A 15,483-nucleotide genomic window follows, 5' to 3' on the forward strand; every position below is an offset into this window, starting at 1 on the left:
TGAAAAGATGAAATAAGTATAGAATACATTGACGAAGTGTTGTATTTTCTGAGTACAATCTTGTTAGAAATTAGCATTTAAAATTGGAATTGCGAGCTGTACTGCCTGTAGTGTAGACTGCTATTCCATGTTAGTTTGCATTTGAAGATTAATTTGGTCACTGTAGTAAAGCTATAACTGATATAAAAAAAAAATCTTGCAGCGAGGATACTAAAAGGATAATATGTAGGGTGTAGGACTGTGATAGTTAGTTGCCTACTGTAGTCTGTAGTTGCATATGGAAATACTCCTCACTGATCAAAGGGAGTGTGGTGCTGTGGTCACTACCACGGACTTGGGGTGACTGCCATTCAGGACTCAGGACACAGTTACACAGGTGGGGATCGGCTTGTGTTGAACAGAGTTATTAGCACCACGTGTCGCCGCCGTTGCATATGGAAATATGGCTATCTAATCAGAGGGAGTATGCTGCTGTGGTCGCTGCCATGGACTTGGGGTCACTGCCATTCAGGACTCAGGACACAGTTCCACATGTGGGATTGTTCGGCTTGTGTTGAACAGAGTTATTGGCACCACGTGTCGCCGCCGTTGCATATGGAAATATGCCTAACTAATCAGAGGGAGTATGCTGCTGTGGTCACTGCCATGGACTTGGGGTCACTGCCATTCAGGACACAGTTCTACATGTGGGATTGTTCGGCTTGTGTTGAACAGAGTTATAGGCACCACGTGTCGCCGCCGTTGCATATGGAAATGTGCCTCACTGATCGAAGGGAGTCTGGTGCTGTGGTTTTCTCACGGAGTTAGGGTCACTACCATTCAGGACTTAGGACACAGTTCCACATGTGGGATTGGCTTGTGTTGAAGACGGTTAGTGGCACCATTTGTCGCCGGTCTTCCACAGTGTAGGCCAGAGGTAGCGGTGAGCAAGGCCCCACAGCCACGTGCATACGTTGGTGGCCCCACCGGCCTGCGTAGTGCAGGTTCAGTGGCACCATGTGTCGCCGGCCTTCCATATGGATATACCCTTCACTGATCGAAGGGAGTCTGGTGCTGTGGTAGCTGCAATTCAGGACTCAGGACACACTAACACATGTGGGATCGGCTTGTGTTGAACAGGGTTAGTTGGCACCACGTGTCGTCCATCTTCCACAGTGTAGGCCGGAGGCAGTGGTCAGCAAAGTCCCACAGGCAGGTGACGTTGACTTGAGCTGCACAGATTGGAAGCATGTGGTCTTCTTAACCCATTATAGTGTCTTACACAATTTGCGTCGCTACTAATCTTGAATTGTGAACCGTGTAACCCCAGTGTAGGGCAGAGGCAGCGGTCAGGATGGGCACACAGCTACGTGGCGATGATTTATTGTGCAGTGAGTTAGTAGCACCTGAAGCACACAGCGTGTGCGCACCGTGCGATGATGCGTAGTCTGGGCAGGCCGCACTGGAAGCAAAGTGTCTTGCGAACAGGACCGCGACATCTGCAATCGCCACTGCATCTGAATTGTGAGCGCTGCTGTCCGCAGTGTAGATCGAAGGCAGTAGTCAGTACAGACATAAGTCTGTAGTGCTGTGCTGCTGGGTGCACAGGGGGCCTGTGTCGAGGAGGCCCGCGGTTATGGCGGCAGCCACGTGCCAGGGTGAGGGCTTCCGCTGTGACAGACTCTTTGGTCTTCCCTCAAGTGAACCACGCCTAGGGCCTGGCCTATTTATTCATGCTGCTATGCTGGAGTGGCGTCCGTTGGAGCAGCCCACTCCGCTTCCAGGGGGGGACAACACAGCTACATGACCGAGATCTTCCCCACTGCCTAAGGTAACATGATTGCGTCTACTGTGCACTTCACTACAAGTATCAACAGTATATCTCCACATGGAGAGGTTTGTGCTTTGCATAGTGAGGTCTGTGCAGCACATCAGCGTTACACTTGGCATTGTGTGATTTATTATTGAAGGGTGACTTGCTTCCTTCATATATAGTTGGTTGCCACATCTCCCAACATTCAGCTATTGTGTGGCTGAGGGGCATGGTGTTTTGGGAAGGTCCGTTGTTCTGTTTTGCGCTGCCTTGGTGGTAGTAGGGGGGTGCTGCGGGGGGGAGGTTCTGGTGGTGGTGATGCTGGGTGTTGTGGTCTTGTTGCGTGTCGGACCTGCATGATCAGTAGCTCTATCACGTGTTGGTCTTTAGATGTGGCTGTGAGTTGGATACAATTCACGGAGTATATAGTCGACCTCCTTACACCAGTTAAAGGTTGATGTTAATTTGTTACTGCTACCTCAGCTTATTGCCTGCTTTTTGGATCGCATTGCAGATTTGGCTGGTCGTTGAAAATATGGGGAAGTGGTGTTTTCGGGGGTTTTTTGCACGGGAACGCCTACTTTGCATTTCATTAGCGTTAGTTGTGGCTCTCGTTTGTGGCGATTTTGTTGGCGTAAGGTATCGATGGAAGAGTGGTGAGATTTACAGTTTTCACCAAGTTGAGAATGGGTTGATAATTAAAAAACACAGAAAAAAAGATAGGTTTAATGAACATTATAATTGGAAATTAGCATTTAAAAAACCTTTGAAATTCACTGAAAAAACCATAGGTTGCAGGGATGTTATAGTTAGTTGGACATTTCACTCATAGAAAACCATGGAAATTCCCCTGTTATAGTTAGTTGAGCTAACCATAACTCGCGCCCCCGCAATGCACTGCTGATGACGCCACATATTACATCATTCATGACATGGTCAATGACATCACTGATGACATTACAAATCCCTGAAACCTTTGGTTTTTTCAGTGAATTTCAAAGGTTTTTAAATGCCAATTTCTAACTATCACGTGCCTGAAACCTATGATTTTTTCACTGAATATATATATTTATATGTACTGAAAAAACAAATGTTAAGGGATGTTATATTTAGGTGAAAATATCAGTTGAAACATGCCATTTTAAATTAACAAAACCACTGAAATTCAGTAGTTATAGCTATCTCAAGTAACTATAACTCATGCCCTAAAGTAACTATAACTTGTTTTCCCACCATGCACATAGTTGGCATCAGTGATGCCATAGAACATGCCATCAGTCATGTAATATTTAAGGACATAAGTAGCAAATGGCGAAGGCTCAAATTATAGTTACTTTAGGGACGGCTCCCTCATTGGCAGGAGCTAGTTATTTTTGGTTTAATAGTGAATGCCCCAGAAGCAGCCCAAGGCACCCTCTACTTCTTCAATTGCTGGGGGCAGCAGGGGGAGCTGTAATGCCCCCACAGCACAGCAGGCTGCTCAGTCAGCACCCTCTGTGGTGTTGATGGGAGCAAGTCATTTAACTTTTCTTCTGCCCGGGGTGAGAGCAGCATTTTTCACTGCTCCCGCCCGGTGGGGAGCAAAGCTGTGTGCCCTGCCCAGTGCAGGCAGGGAATACATTTTCTATTCCCTACTCATGCTCTCCAGGGAAGGCAATTCCAGCGTCCCAGGGGGTGTGTCCCTTGGACAGTGGACCTCTATCGGACACCAGGGACATGGGGTCCACGAGATGATCTACTATTCAGAGATGGGAATCGCAAGCCCCCTCCCTACAATAAAAATTGGCCCCGGGGAATATTATAAATAAACTTTTAAGAATGCTATATATTAAAATGTAGATATACTTACCTTTTATTGATGATATTCTGTTACACACTATATTTGACAGAATATTTGGTAGTTTCGGTGCAAAGTATGTAAACTACACATTTTTGTAGATGACATTTCTGGAAAAATATTCTGGTGTCACAATATTGTTGTTCATGATATTTTGTCATACTAACCTCAGGAAAGCAATGATGAGCCACGGACGATAGAAACATTTATTTATAAACAAGTTGATGTTAACCTTAAGCAAAATAAAAAGGATATGTGGAGATTGTAAAACTTCTAATAATATAATGGGAGTGAAGCTACACAGAATGTCTCCAGACGACACTACTAATTAAAATATTCAGTAGATCCTGAGTGACTGGAAATGTTTGAGAGGACAGTAAAAAGAGAAATACCTGGGTGATCAGTTAGAGCTTGGCAGAGTTGCTGCACCTAGTAAATAGGCTGTGTTCCTACCTCATCAGACTTGTTCCTCCAATGCCACATCTAGAGGTGGAGAAAAGACGTTTTCATCAGCGCAGCCACTGCTGGCTCCATAGGTATAAATCCTTGGCTTTCTTGCCTTTTTCCCACTGGCCTTCCAGTTCACCATCCAGTGGTTCAGCCATACGTAGGGTTGGCTGACAGTCACTGCTCTTTCCTTCCTGGGAGCATCACAGTTTCACAAAGCATGGCAGTACCAGGACAGGAAATGTTATATTGTCCCTGATGTGGAGATTTGTGTGGAGCAACAAATCTCCATCTTGAGGGTTTATTGCTGACAAACAAAAGAGAATGGTGGGCAAGCTTCTGCGACAAGAGAGCCCAATTGGCATTCAATACTTATCAAAGAGCATCTGCCACGCCGGCGCATGCACTTTACATACAGGGATCCCACTAGGCAGGTGAGTATTTCTAGATTTGGTGGGTGGCACTCCACCAGATGAACAGAGGTCATGGCTTCTGCTTACATAGTGGCTGTCAGCCCTGGTCTAGAAGACCCCATTGTCACTTTGGGCATAATTAATTTTCAGCAAGGAAAGGGAGTTTGGGAGGTCATTCAGCCTTGCATCATTGGTGTTAAATGAGTGGGTTACATAAATACCTTAAAACGTCTGGGTTTCCAAATCCACAACCACTTGTTTTCGAAATGTTAAAATCTTCAATGGGGGGCTATGGATTTACGGTTCTGAACTGGGTTTGGTTAATTTTAATTTCTTTTAGGAGGGGAGTGGTGCAGACCTCTGCTTTTCAGGCTCAGGGCAGTGTAGGGGTAGTTTTTAGAAGGGGTGGCCCCATGGGGGGGGGGGGGTTGTGCAGGGGTCCACTTCTAGGGTTCAGGGCAGGGAAGGGGTATGGCCTGGGGGGGGGGGGCAGGGGTTGGAGGCGCAACGACTGGTCTAAGGACGCAGGTCAGGAAAAACCTTTACCATGGATATACCTTTAACATTCATACTTTTACAACGAAATTCGTTCTGAAGGAATGCGTGATGAAGGCATATTCATGGTAAAGGTTATGCATGGTAATGGCATTCGCGTTGTAACGCATGCGTGTTAAAGGCATGCCTTGCAATGGAATCCATTGTAACGTCATACAGCCTTGCTTTATGTAGCTCATATTTTCCTAAAGCTATACAAATACATATAAGGCCCGATATGCCCGTGGAGCACATTGCGGCACTATTTAGCAGATCGTATCCTGCCGTCAGCCAGATCCTTATTATGTATGTGGCCGTTGCCCAAAGATTGCAAGCCAGACCGGTTGTATGACTTTACAATGCATTCCGTCGCAACGCATGTCTTTACCATGCATGCGCTACACAGGCATATCTATGCCAAGGTAATTGGGCAAGCGCCTTATCTGCATTTGTATGGCTTTAGGAAATTAAGTGCTACAAACAGCAAATCAATCAGACCCATACTTATAATGAGCCCGACAGGACGTCCATTATTTTGTCCTCCTAAAACTGCTACCAGAGATTTTAGTGTCAAGTGTACAGGGGCGCCTGGGAAAGACAGCATAGCTCCTTACAAAGCGTCATGGTATTGCATATTGTCATTTCTAAAGGAACAGGATTCCACAATGTCCTGGTCACCTTCCAGTGGTACATGGACGCTCTATGAAGTCTTGGCTGTTGTCTCTTCACCCCGATGCCCCCTGGCATGACATTGAAATCATACAAACCTGCATTCTACATTGCCATCAGCAGCAGTTTCAACCCACATGTATACATTTTCTTGTAAATCTCCCATGCGCCTGCTGTGTGCCTTGTTGTGAATCTCAATTTGCCATTTTTGAATGACAGTTTGAAAGCTTGCATTTGCCCTTACCATTTTGTTCCTTTTTGTGTGTTTTTGGAAAAATCCAGTTCACTTGTTTGTTAGCAGGAGAGATGCCCTAAATGTATGTGCTAGCTTCATTTTCCGGGTGAGAAGCTGCCCTAAATCATAATGACCAAATACAGCAGAAAATAAAAGTTGCCTCTCCTTCCCGGCATCAGTTGCGCATTCTACATAAATAAAGCATGGTGTATTTGGGTCAAACGTCTCTTTTAACTGTATTGCATCTCTTTATAGCAGTGCCAATAGACTACATTTATGAGTGTATGCTTCCATCTACTGGTTTTTGTTAGTTACTGCAGCTTAAGCAGAAGTCCAAAATAACATTGCTAACAATCAGAGGTCATATAGCAGTTTCAGTAATCTCCATTAAATGCTGTGCTATGTATATGTTCACCATGGCACAAAATTTGACTAGCTGCGGGACAGGCTTTAATCTGTAAGGCACGAGGCTTAAAGGGTAACACAGGCTGCGAATTTCGGGTCCAGTTCACAAATAAATTATGGAGTGAGCATTAGCCTATGAATTCCGGACTACATTAATAGATTCTTTGATCTCCAGATATTTCAGTAATGATTTTCGTCTCATCTCCCCCTCTTAGGTTTCCTGAACAGCTTTGAAGAGCTCCAGGCAGAGGAATGTGGCATCCTGAACGGATGTGAAAACGGCCGCTGCGTCAGAGTGCAGGAAGGCTACACCTGTGATTGCTTTGATGGCTACCACCTGGACATGGCCAAGATGACCTGTGTTGGTGAGAATACACATCAAGTTAACTCAGTGTGGGAGACTCCCACCAAGCTGTGACAATTGACAGCGCACTGGTACTTACAACGCAGGGGCATATCAGCAACAACCGCCGATAATTATCGCTAAGCGCACTTAGCGCTAGGATAATTATCGCTGGATTCTATCGCGGAGATAGCATGCTATCAGCAACGCATGTCTCCAAAGCGATAGAAATCCAAGTGTTAGCTACAAAACAGCGCGATTATAGCTGGAAAACCAGCGATAATCGCACTGCGACAGGCGATACCTTGCTGATAGGGCAGGGTGGACTTAGCCATGTAATCCACCTCCCATTGGATAACATGGCTAAATCATATTAAAAGCAGGTGTACAGAAACCTGCGTTAAGCGCAATTATTATCGATAAGCAGGTTAGCGATTTCATTGTTAATTGGAGAAATGTCATTTAGCGACATTCTCCACGTAAGTTTGGCAAGGTACGCCCACTTTGCATCTCATTAGAGATGCAAAGCTGGGCGTTAAGGGAAAGGGCACTAATGCAAGGATTTACGCGATAGCGTGACCTTGCTGATAAGGCGATAAAATTATCACCGCTTTTCGGCCGAAAACGGACGCAAAAGCGGCGAAAATGTTATTGCACCGCCTTGATGATATGCCCCACATCTTTTAGTGAAGTCGCTAAAGATTTGTCTCCATTGGTCATACGGACCTTTGTTGGTTGACTTGTAAGGGCTGATAGGGAGAATACATTAACAATCACTTTCTAGCTCGTGCAGTCAATGTGACTTCACAATCAGGACAAGAACCACCAGAAATAGTAAAATGGATTTTATTTTAGTATACAAGTCAATCCAGTATATAAGCAGAGTAAAAATGAGTTGCAGAGATACAACAATACAGCAGGTAAGCTGTAAAATCACAGTAGATTGAGCTGTAATAAAATGAAATACAGAATAGTGACAGCCACAACAATAATGAAACAAATTAAAGTAAAAAGGTGTTCCATAAAGCAACTTCCCTGCTCTGTTCTAACCCCTGATTGACTACAGGACCATCTATCTAGGGTTTCTGTTCAGGGTGCTTAGAAGGTGTCAGCATAAGATAGACTTCTGTAGAAGTCTTGGAAAGGAAATAAGTTTCTAGCCTAAAGCATCACTCTTGCAGGAAAAAGTTAAGCATAGCGGTCTGTCCCTCTCCAAGTCTAAAAGGAGTCTGACTGTGTAACTGTGGGAACACCAATTAAAATAACAGGAGATTCAGAAACATCCTTATCTCCTCTCACACCATGAGGAATCAACCAAATCGTTACCTGAGAGGAGCATTCGCACCCTCCCTTAAGTTTCCCATCACTTTGAAACTTGGACTGTAAACCCCAACCATAAAAAACTTGTTGTTCTGATACATGATGAACAGAAGGCCTCTTTTGACCATTGTATTCTCCACGTTCAATGCCAAGTTGTTCGCTTCAGGCATCACTATCGATAGTCTAATGCAAACAGTATTCCTTTCTCTAACTAGCAAGAAGCATGACAATGCACTTGCGAAAAGAACATAAATATACTGGTAGGGCTAAACGCGTTTCAATTGAGGCCTATAGTCAGGCTAAGTTAACTCAGCAGTCAATATCAACTTCAAATGCATGATTATACATACACAGGTATAAATTTAAGAATAAATGCTAAACATAAACAAAAGAGGACATGATTACATATTTTAAAAGAATATTAGTACACTTATATATAAATCTATAATCCCTAGGCTGGTTAGATTTCAATAATACATTTAAATGATACACACACACATTAAAGAAGGTAAGGCGCACAGTGAATATAATATCAGATATGAGTATATAATTGTAAAATTGTGACAGACAATTAAAGGTGGAGGTTAAATTCTGCTGCTCCAATGTACATGCTAAAATGTCAATGCACAAAGATATAGGAAGTCATTAAACAGGGGCGGCTCCTCCGTAATGTCGGAGGAGGGTCGCCCTGCTGATCAGTCAACGAAAAATAAAATGACAATAAAACAATATCATTTTTTTTTCTGCTGACTAACTGAGCCAGGGAGTCTTTGGCGGGGCCAGGCTGAGCCATGGCAGGGAGGAGTGGTAGGTGCACTGTAAAGTGCACAAGTAAGTTTTGCTGGCTTTCTTAGGCTGGCCAAACAGACATGCGCACCTAGGTTTCTACAACCTAGCTACAACCAGGCAGGTGGGAGTAACAGCACAGACTTCCATGCACTGTCTGAGTGGCAAACAAGGCCACTCAGACCAATCCTATCGTGGCTCTCATGCTATTGAGAGCAGTTCTTGGGATTGGGTGGGGAGCCTGTGATTGTGTCCCATCGGGAGCAGGAGAGAAGAGGAGCACCTTCCACGGAGGCAGAGTTTTTTTGCAGTGAAGCGGCAACCACCAGCTTGGCACGCGATAACATATGGAAAAACTCTTTGAATTCAATGCCATCCTGCCAGGGCAGCATGATAGAACTGCTATTGCTAGTGTAGGCCAGGGCGTTTTGTCCCAAATTGGGGGTACATTTCCAGTGCCCAAATTCAAATGACATTTAAAGAGCTTTCTGTGCAAGACTGTCATAGTTTATTTGGTGGACTTCTAAGTGGCGCCACCGGAAATGGGAGGGACCAGCCACCTTAAACTGATTGTCAATTTAAAGCCATTTGTATCAGAGTTATGACTGCCTAGTGGTCTCTCTTATGGCTGAGATGGTGGCAGCTGCACCATTGAAAAAAACTGTCACTCTGTTTGTAGTACCAGAATTCCATTGCCAGAATATCATCTGACATAAATATCTTATTCGCCCCATTAGAGTCAATAAAATAAAATATACAATCAGATGAAATATAATTTTGTAAACAATATTTAGGACAGAATGCTTATGTTGGACAATATTTAGGTATGCAATATTCTGACATACAACCCTCCCCAATCCTCTGAACTGGGAATGAAAATTCAAAGGTGTGCAGCCAGGATAGTCATGTTATTGGTCCAGATGTACCATTGCCACCCACCCTAGTCAAACACGAATAGATGCCTAAACAGCTTAAGGAAGCTGTGTTGGAGCCCACTTGTGTGAATGTTTTCAGGGGTTATTGGCTTAAACTCTGTCACCGTAAGACATCTGCCACTTGTGGTATGTGGCTTTACTTTACTCATTTGAGCAGCTCAATGTGTACTCAGGTAGGTGGTGTGGGGTTAGGAACTCAAAACACAATGGACCTTCTAATACCAATAATTACATTAATGTCAAGTCAGTAATTTTACTTACAAAGGAAAAAGTGCATTCCTTTTTAACATACAACACTATACTGCAAATAATCAACAGTACAATAATATCTTAACTAATATAACTAATATTTATGGTGACTTTGGAGCCAGCCTAGCCTGCTCCTCTATACATTTTACATTTACATTTACATCAATGCAAAGTGGATATTAGCACTTCTAGAGGAGTTTGTGAATGGTGTTCCTGGGATGGGGAGGTTCGAGGGATTGGGCGGGTCATGTGGGCCCAGTTGCCCCTTCCCAATAGTTGTGAAATTCTTAGTCCCCAAAGCAATTGTCTTAGTGTCTCACTTGCACCTCTCTGTCCTTGGCTGTTGACATGTGGCAGGCAAGGTTTGCATTTCCTGGCAGGCAGTAGGGGCAGCTTTGCACCATGTGAAGTGCATTCCCATGCATCTTTGATTCGGCCCCGCCTTGCATTCTCAGTTGTGATCCATGTCAAGGCAACTGGCAGACAATTTCACAAACATAGGATAGGCCAGGAGGCGATTCTCTCTGCCATTGTCATACTGCAGTCCATGATTGTCAGTACTCCACAGTCCAGTGAGCTGACAGTAGTTATACTCAGCAACTGGTGAATGCATATAGTGTGCCTCTCCAGACCATAGAGTCCCATTCTGGGTGCCATTTTGTGTTACAGTGAACCCCTAATGCACATGCAAGCGGAAACGTTATAAAGACCTTCTGAACTTGCTAGGGTGTAGTCTAGGCAGACGTCAACGCTCTCAAGAGCCATGCAAGTAACCTTTTCTATCCCAGCACCACTCAAGATATGTATTTTTAATGTATTACTCCTTCATTTCATGGAGCTCTGCGAGGTCCGCTCTATTGTTAGACAGGCTTTTTGAGAAGGGTCCATGTTTACCGGCTGCAGCTTGTGGGCTGCTCAAGAACGTTCTCCTGCACTTTTGGTTCCACAGCACTGAAAACAATAACACGCTTGAACTCTTTATCAGCCATTCGAGGTTTGGCTTCTCCAAGAAAATATGGTCTTACCCATCCTATGTCTCTATCCGCCAACAAGAGTATTCTTAATGGTCTCAAAAGATAATGTACCAAATTCGAGAAGTCTAGCTATGGTTGGTGCAAAATGGTGCGTTAATATGTACCACAAGCAACTTAGAGTATGAAGAAGTATTGAAGGAGGTGTCCTAGAGAATTGTCATCACTTAGACTGGTTTAAAAAAAAACCCCATAAGTGATGCTTAGCTCTCAGCTACTGTCTTATTACATGGGCTAGGCGATGTCAGAGGGTTGGATTTTAAAGATGTTTGATCTGTTGGTTCACATTTGGCATCTTTTTTGGAATTCCTGACTTCAGTTGGTGCAATGTTGAAGTCTATTGAGTGAACAATAATGGATTGCTGGACAGTTGTACTGCTCTTAAGAACAACAATCTATGAATCCAGGATAATTGTGGAGAGCCTTTGTGGTTTTCTGTTCCTCTGATAAACACTAAAGATTTAAATACCAGATTCTGTACTGTCAGCATTGTTAAAATGAGCTTGCTTGTGAGAGCTTTATTTTATTTGTATCAAGGAGAACAAAGGCATGTTGCTCTTGTGGGAATCTGCCAGGTGGATAGGTCAATATTCCTTAACACTTCCCAGGCAGAGCTAACTCAGATACATCACTCTGGCAGGAAGCAAATGCTTTTGTTTAATCTTCACTAAAACCTGCTCTTGAAAAACGTGTCTGTAAATCTAATATCAAAGTTAGGATTGTTACCCTTTGTTTGATCTGTGCTACAGTAATCAAAGATATAATACCACACATTCATATGTGTGCTAAAATGTTTTAATATGGTCTGGGAGCGTCGTGCTAAATCTCTGCTTTGGGTACACTGCACAAAACATGATGAGGCACTGAAGAAATATATCTGTGTTTTAAAGCAGGTTTTAATATGAAATAGAGGTAGGCAAAAGCAGACTGCATCTTCTGACTCAAGTAATCTAAAGAGGCCACCTGTACATGTAGGTTTAAAGGCAGACACTATAAGTTGATTCAAAAAGAAATTTGTAAGTTCGCAATCCTAGGGTTTACATTTACGTGTGTACTGAGTTTAAAAATATCTGGAATTCCCAAAGCTTGCCTGGAATATTGTGACTTTCTCAGTATTCCTAGGAATGCTGCTAGAATCCTTTTTGTGAATTCCTTTTTCGCGGGCATGCATACCCATATTTGCTCATAGAAAAACAGAAGAGAAAGTGTTAGTGCTCAGACAAAAAAGTTTTTTTCTCGTGGGAAATAGTTTCTCGTGAAGAAAACCCCTGGAACACCCTACCCTGGAAACTCATGTAATCTTCACATTTGCATGAGTAAACTTCCAGCTGTTTCCAAGATTGGTGTATAGTAAGGAGGGAGCTGTCTTTATAATTTTAAAAACATAAACGTTTAGAGATAACTAAACAGAGGCCCAAACGGAGCTCAAAAATATGCATAAACAAGTACATATTCGAGGGTGCAGCAAAAGGCAGGTTGCTAACTGAAGGATGGTGAGAGGAATTTCTCATTATGAGTGCCTGAATAGTTTTTACTATCTTCACTGGCTATCTGGGTCCATCTGTGTCAGATTCAAGTTGGTCATGGTGAATGTGAAAGCTTCCTGGGGGTTATTTACAAGCCCCTTGTGCTGTTGGTGCATCATGTTGCATACGCACCGGCGGCCCAACCTGCTGCATACTATTTACAAGCACACGTAAAGCTACCCTGCGTGGCTTTACGTGTGCTTGTAAATATCACCCCTTTTCACACAACTTTGCGCGTTAGGAGCATGACATGGGTGTTGCTGTGGGTGTTTCCACGCAACTCCCATATCCACTGATGCATTTACAGATTTACGAGCAATCGTAGGCCTGGAATTGTGTCAGAATGCTATGCCGCCCCAGGGGTGCCGAAGTGGGGCGCAACAAGGAGACATTTTTTAATTTCTCCTCGTTTTTGTCCTCTTTCAATGCATGCTGCATTCTACAGCACACATTGGAAGAGGAAATCACATCAATTGATTGTTTTTATGCAGGAGGGTGCCCCTTCCTGCACAAAAACAATATCCCCATAATGCATGCATACTTGCACAATGGTGCATGGCAGCAGTTTGTGCGCCAGTTCAGGGAAAAGTACAGAGATGCGACATATTGTTGTATATATGTTGCATCCCTGTGCTTCGAAACTAATGTAGCGCAGCGTAGCAAAATCAATTGCGGCACCATGCTGCGTTAGTTTCTCGTAAATAGGTCCCCAAGTACATTGGGAACCAGTATTTTCAGTCTTAACTTGTTCATCAGATAAAGCGTGAATGGCCATTTCAGGGGTGAAACACAGATCTTGGAATTGTTGATTCCATGCACAGCAAACTTTACACACCCTCTTTTTATTGCTGTACCTCAACTATAAAATAAGGTAACACCTCCATTAAGTGGGAGGAGGTATTGGAAATAAACCATGAAGGTGGTGATGAGCATTCTATTTGGATAAGTGTTGCACTCAAGGAATACACACACTACATTGAGGTTAAGGTTTAAGCCCACTGTGGATGGAAGGCAACAAGCTCAAGTGAAACTTTCTCCTTAACATGAGTTTTATTTTCTCTCTTTTAGATGTGAACGAATGTACAGAGTTGAACAACCGGATGTCACTTTGCAAGAACGCAAAGTGCATCAACACAGAGGGTTCATACAAGTGTGTGTGCCTGCCAGGCTACACTCCCTCGGATCAACCAAACTACTGCACAGCACTAAACGCCACCAAGGAAGACAGCGAACTGGAGTAGAGACCCTCACACATAACATGTGCCCATATACTCTGCAGTGTTAAGAAAAGGGAGGCATGGCCTCCGCCCTTAAGGAAGGTGTATTGTCATCTAAAATGTTGACTGTAGCGAATGAGAAAAATCATTTAGGGCCAGATGTATCAAAGGGTTTTACCCATTCTGTGTCTATGGAAAAATGTGTTCATACATATGGCCCTTACTTTTTGAAGAGGAGTGTGATGAATGAAGCAAAGTACATCATCTTCACTTAAGCAAAAGACCAAATTGACAATGCATGGTGAAATATCTTAAGTGTGTTGTCTGTTCACATTTAGAAATCAGTGGAAATATGCAAAGCAGTGCTGTTTGTTTGTGTGTTTGTTTGTTACTTTCCACTATCGCTTGACTCTATTGTCATTTAATAGCAGTGAATATATTTTATACGGCTTCTGCCTTTCTTAACAGTGATGCACATTGATGATTTTCTCTACAGATCTTTATCGATTGATACAGAATTCTAGATACAGATATTTTTTTAGCCTTTTTTTTCTAATTAGAAAATGTACTGCCACACAAGATTTTGCTACTTGTTGTGTGGAACATTGGTCAGTGAATTGTTAAACTTGCCCGCCCTGTGGAGCAGGCACTGTTTTTGAATTTATTTACTTTAAAAAAAAAAAACTTTTTATACATATTAGTATGTGAAATCACCCTCTCTACTAGTCTTGTATTCTGTGTGATCTTTGGCAGCACTCTCAGTCCTGTCTTTCTGTCTTGCCGAATCTCAGAGCTGCTAGCAGACAACAATTGGATCCCTTTTGTACATTAAAAAACACGAGATGACATTTCCGTCTTATTATGTGTAAATTGAATAAAACAGATCTTGTACTATTGCCTTAACATATTAAAGCTGTATATTAAACCTCAGTAAAATAAATCACGTTTTTTAGGAAAAGATGCTCATTTTGTTCGGGTATCTTTTTTCCTGTGAGATGCAATGTGTTTTTGTGGTTGTCACCAACAAGTCGCCAAGATAATATATCCAAGGTTTGTGAGTTACTTCATCAATTACTAATGGTCTACAGTGTCAACAGGAGTGTCTAGTTTAGTTGGCCAAAAATGTTCTTTTACTCTAACCCAGGCAACTGTGATTTGGATATGCATATAGACAAGGGGAACACTGTCCCAGGATCTGACAAACTCAGTATGAGACTGACATGGCATCAAGGAGTGAGTTCTCTCACAAAGAGTTTAAAATGTTTTAACATTTTCTATAGCGTTTTGGAATTGGATCCATTCTACAACCTTAATCTGAGCGTGTAAGCTAGTGACTCTGGCAACAGAATTGGCCTACACACGAATGCCGAGGTAGGAGAGAATGAGGGTAGTAGAAGGGCCACAAAATGAAATACACTAACATCACAAGACCCCTACCCGCTTCATTACGACTTGCATCAAAGCGATGATAACAAATTATTATTTCATATACGGTATCATAATTTATTAGAAAATACAGGCAAATCTCAATGGCTGCCATATTGATCTGTGCAAATGTGTATGCCAGTAAATTTAAAATCACATATATGTGTGCAGATAGCAGCCCCTTCCTAGACTAAATAAAACAGGGGTATTGGTTTATAGCTGGCATTCCAGTAATTTAGAATGGGTGCCTACAACATTGTTAAATACTCAAGAACAAGGTTAATGGTTTAAATCCTCTTCTGAATTTCACAGAAGAATG

The 15,483-nt window shown here is 42.9% G+C and overlaps 1 protein-coding gene across 1 annotated transcript in view; it reads left to right on the top strand.

The window, feature by feature from the left end:
- The window catches only part of LTBP1 (latent transforming growth factor beta binding protein 1), a 1,238,788-nt gene extending 1,224,089 nt beyond the window's left edge, over nucleotides 1–14,699 (top strand). The window contains exons 35-36 of the mRNA XM_085612185.1: nucleotides 6,548–6,697; nucleotides 13,591–14,699. Coding sequence (XP_085468311.1) covers nucleotides 6,548–6,697; nucleotides 13,591–13,763 — 323 coding nt within the window. The 3' untranslated portion in view covers nucleotides 13,764–14,699. The remainder of the gene's footprint in view (nucleotides 1–6,547; nucleotides 6,698–13,590) is intronic.
- Nucleotides 14,700–15,483: the final 784 nt, after the last annotated feature.

This window comes from Triturus cristatus, chromosome 6 (assembly GCF_964204655.1).
Source record: "Triturus cristatus chromosome 6, aTriCri1.1, whole genome shotgun sequence".
In the NCBI taxonomy this organism is placed as follows: Eukaryota; Metazoa; Chordata; class Amphibia; order Caudata; family Salamandridae; genus Triturus; species Triturus cristatus.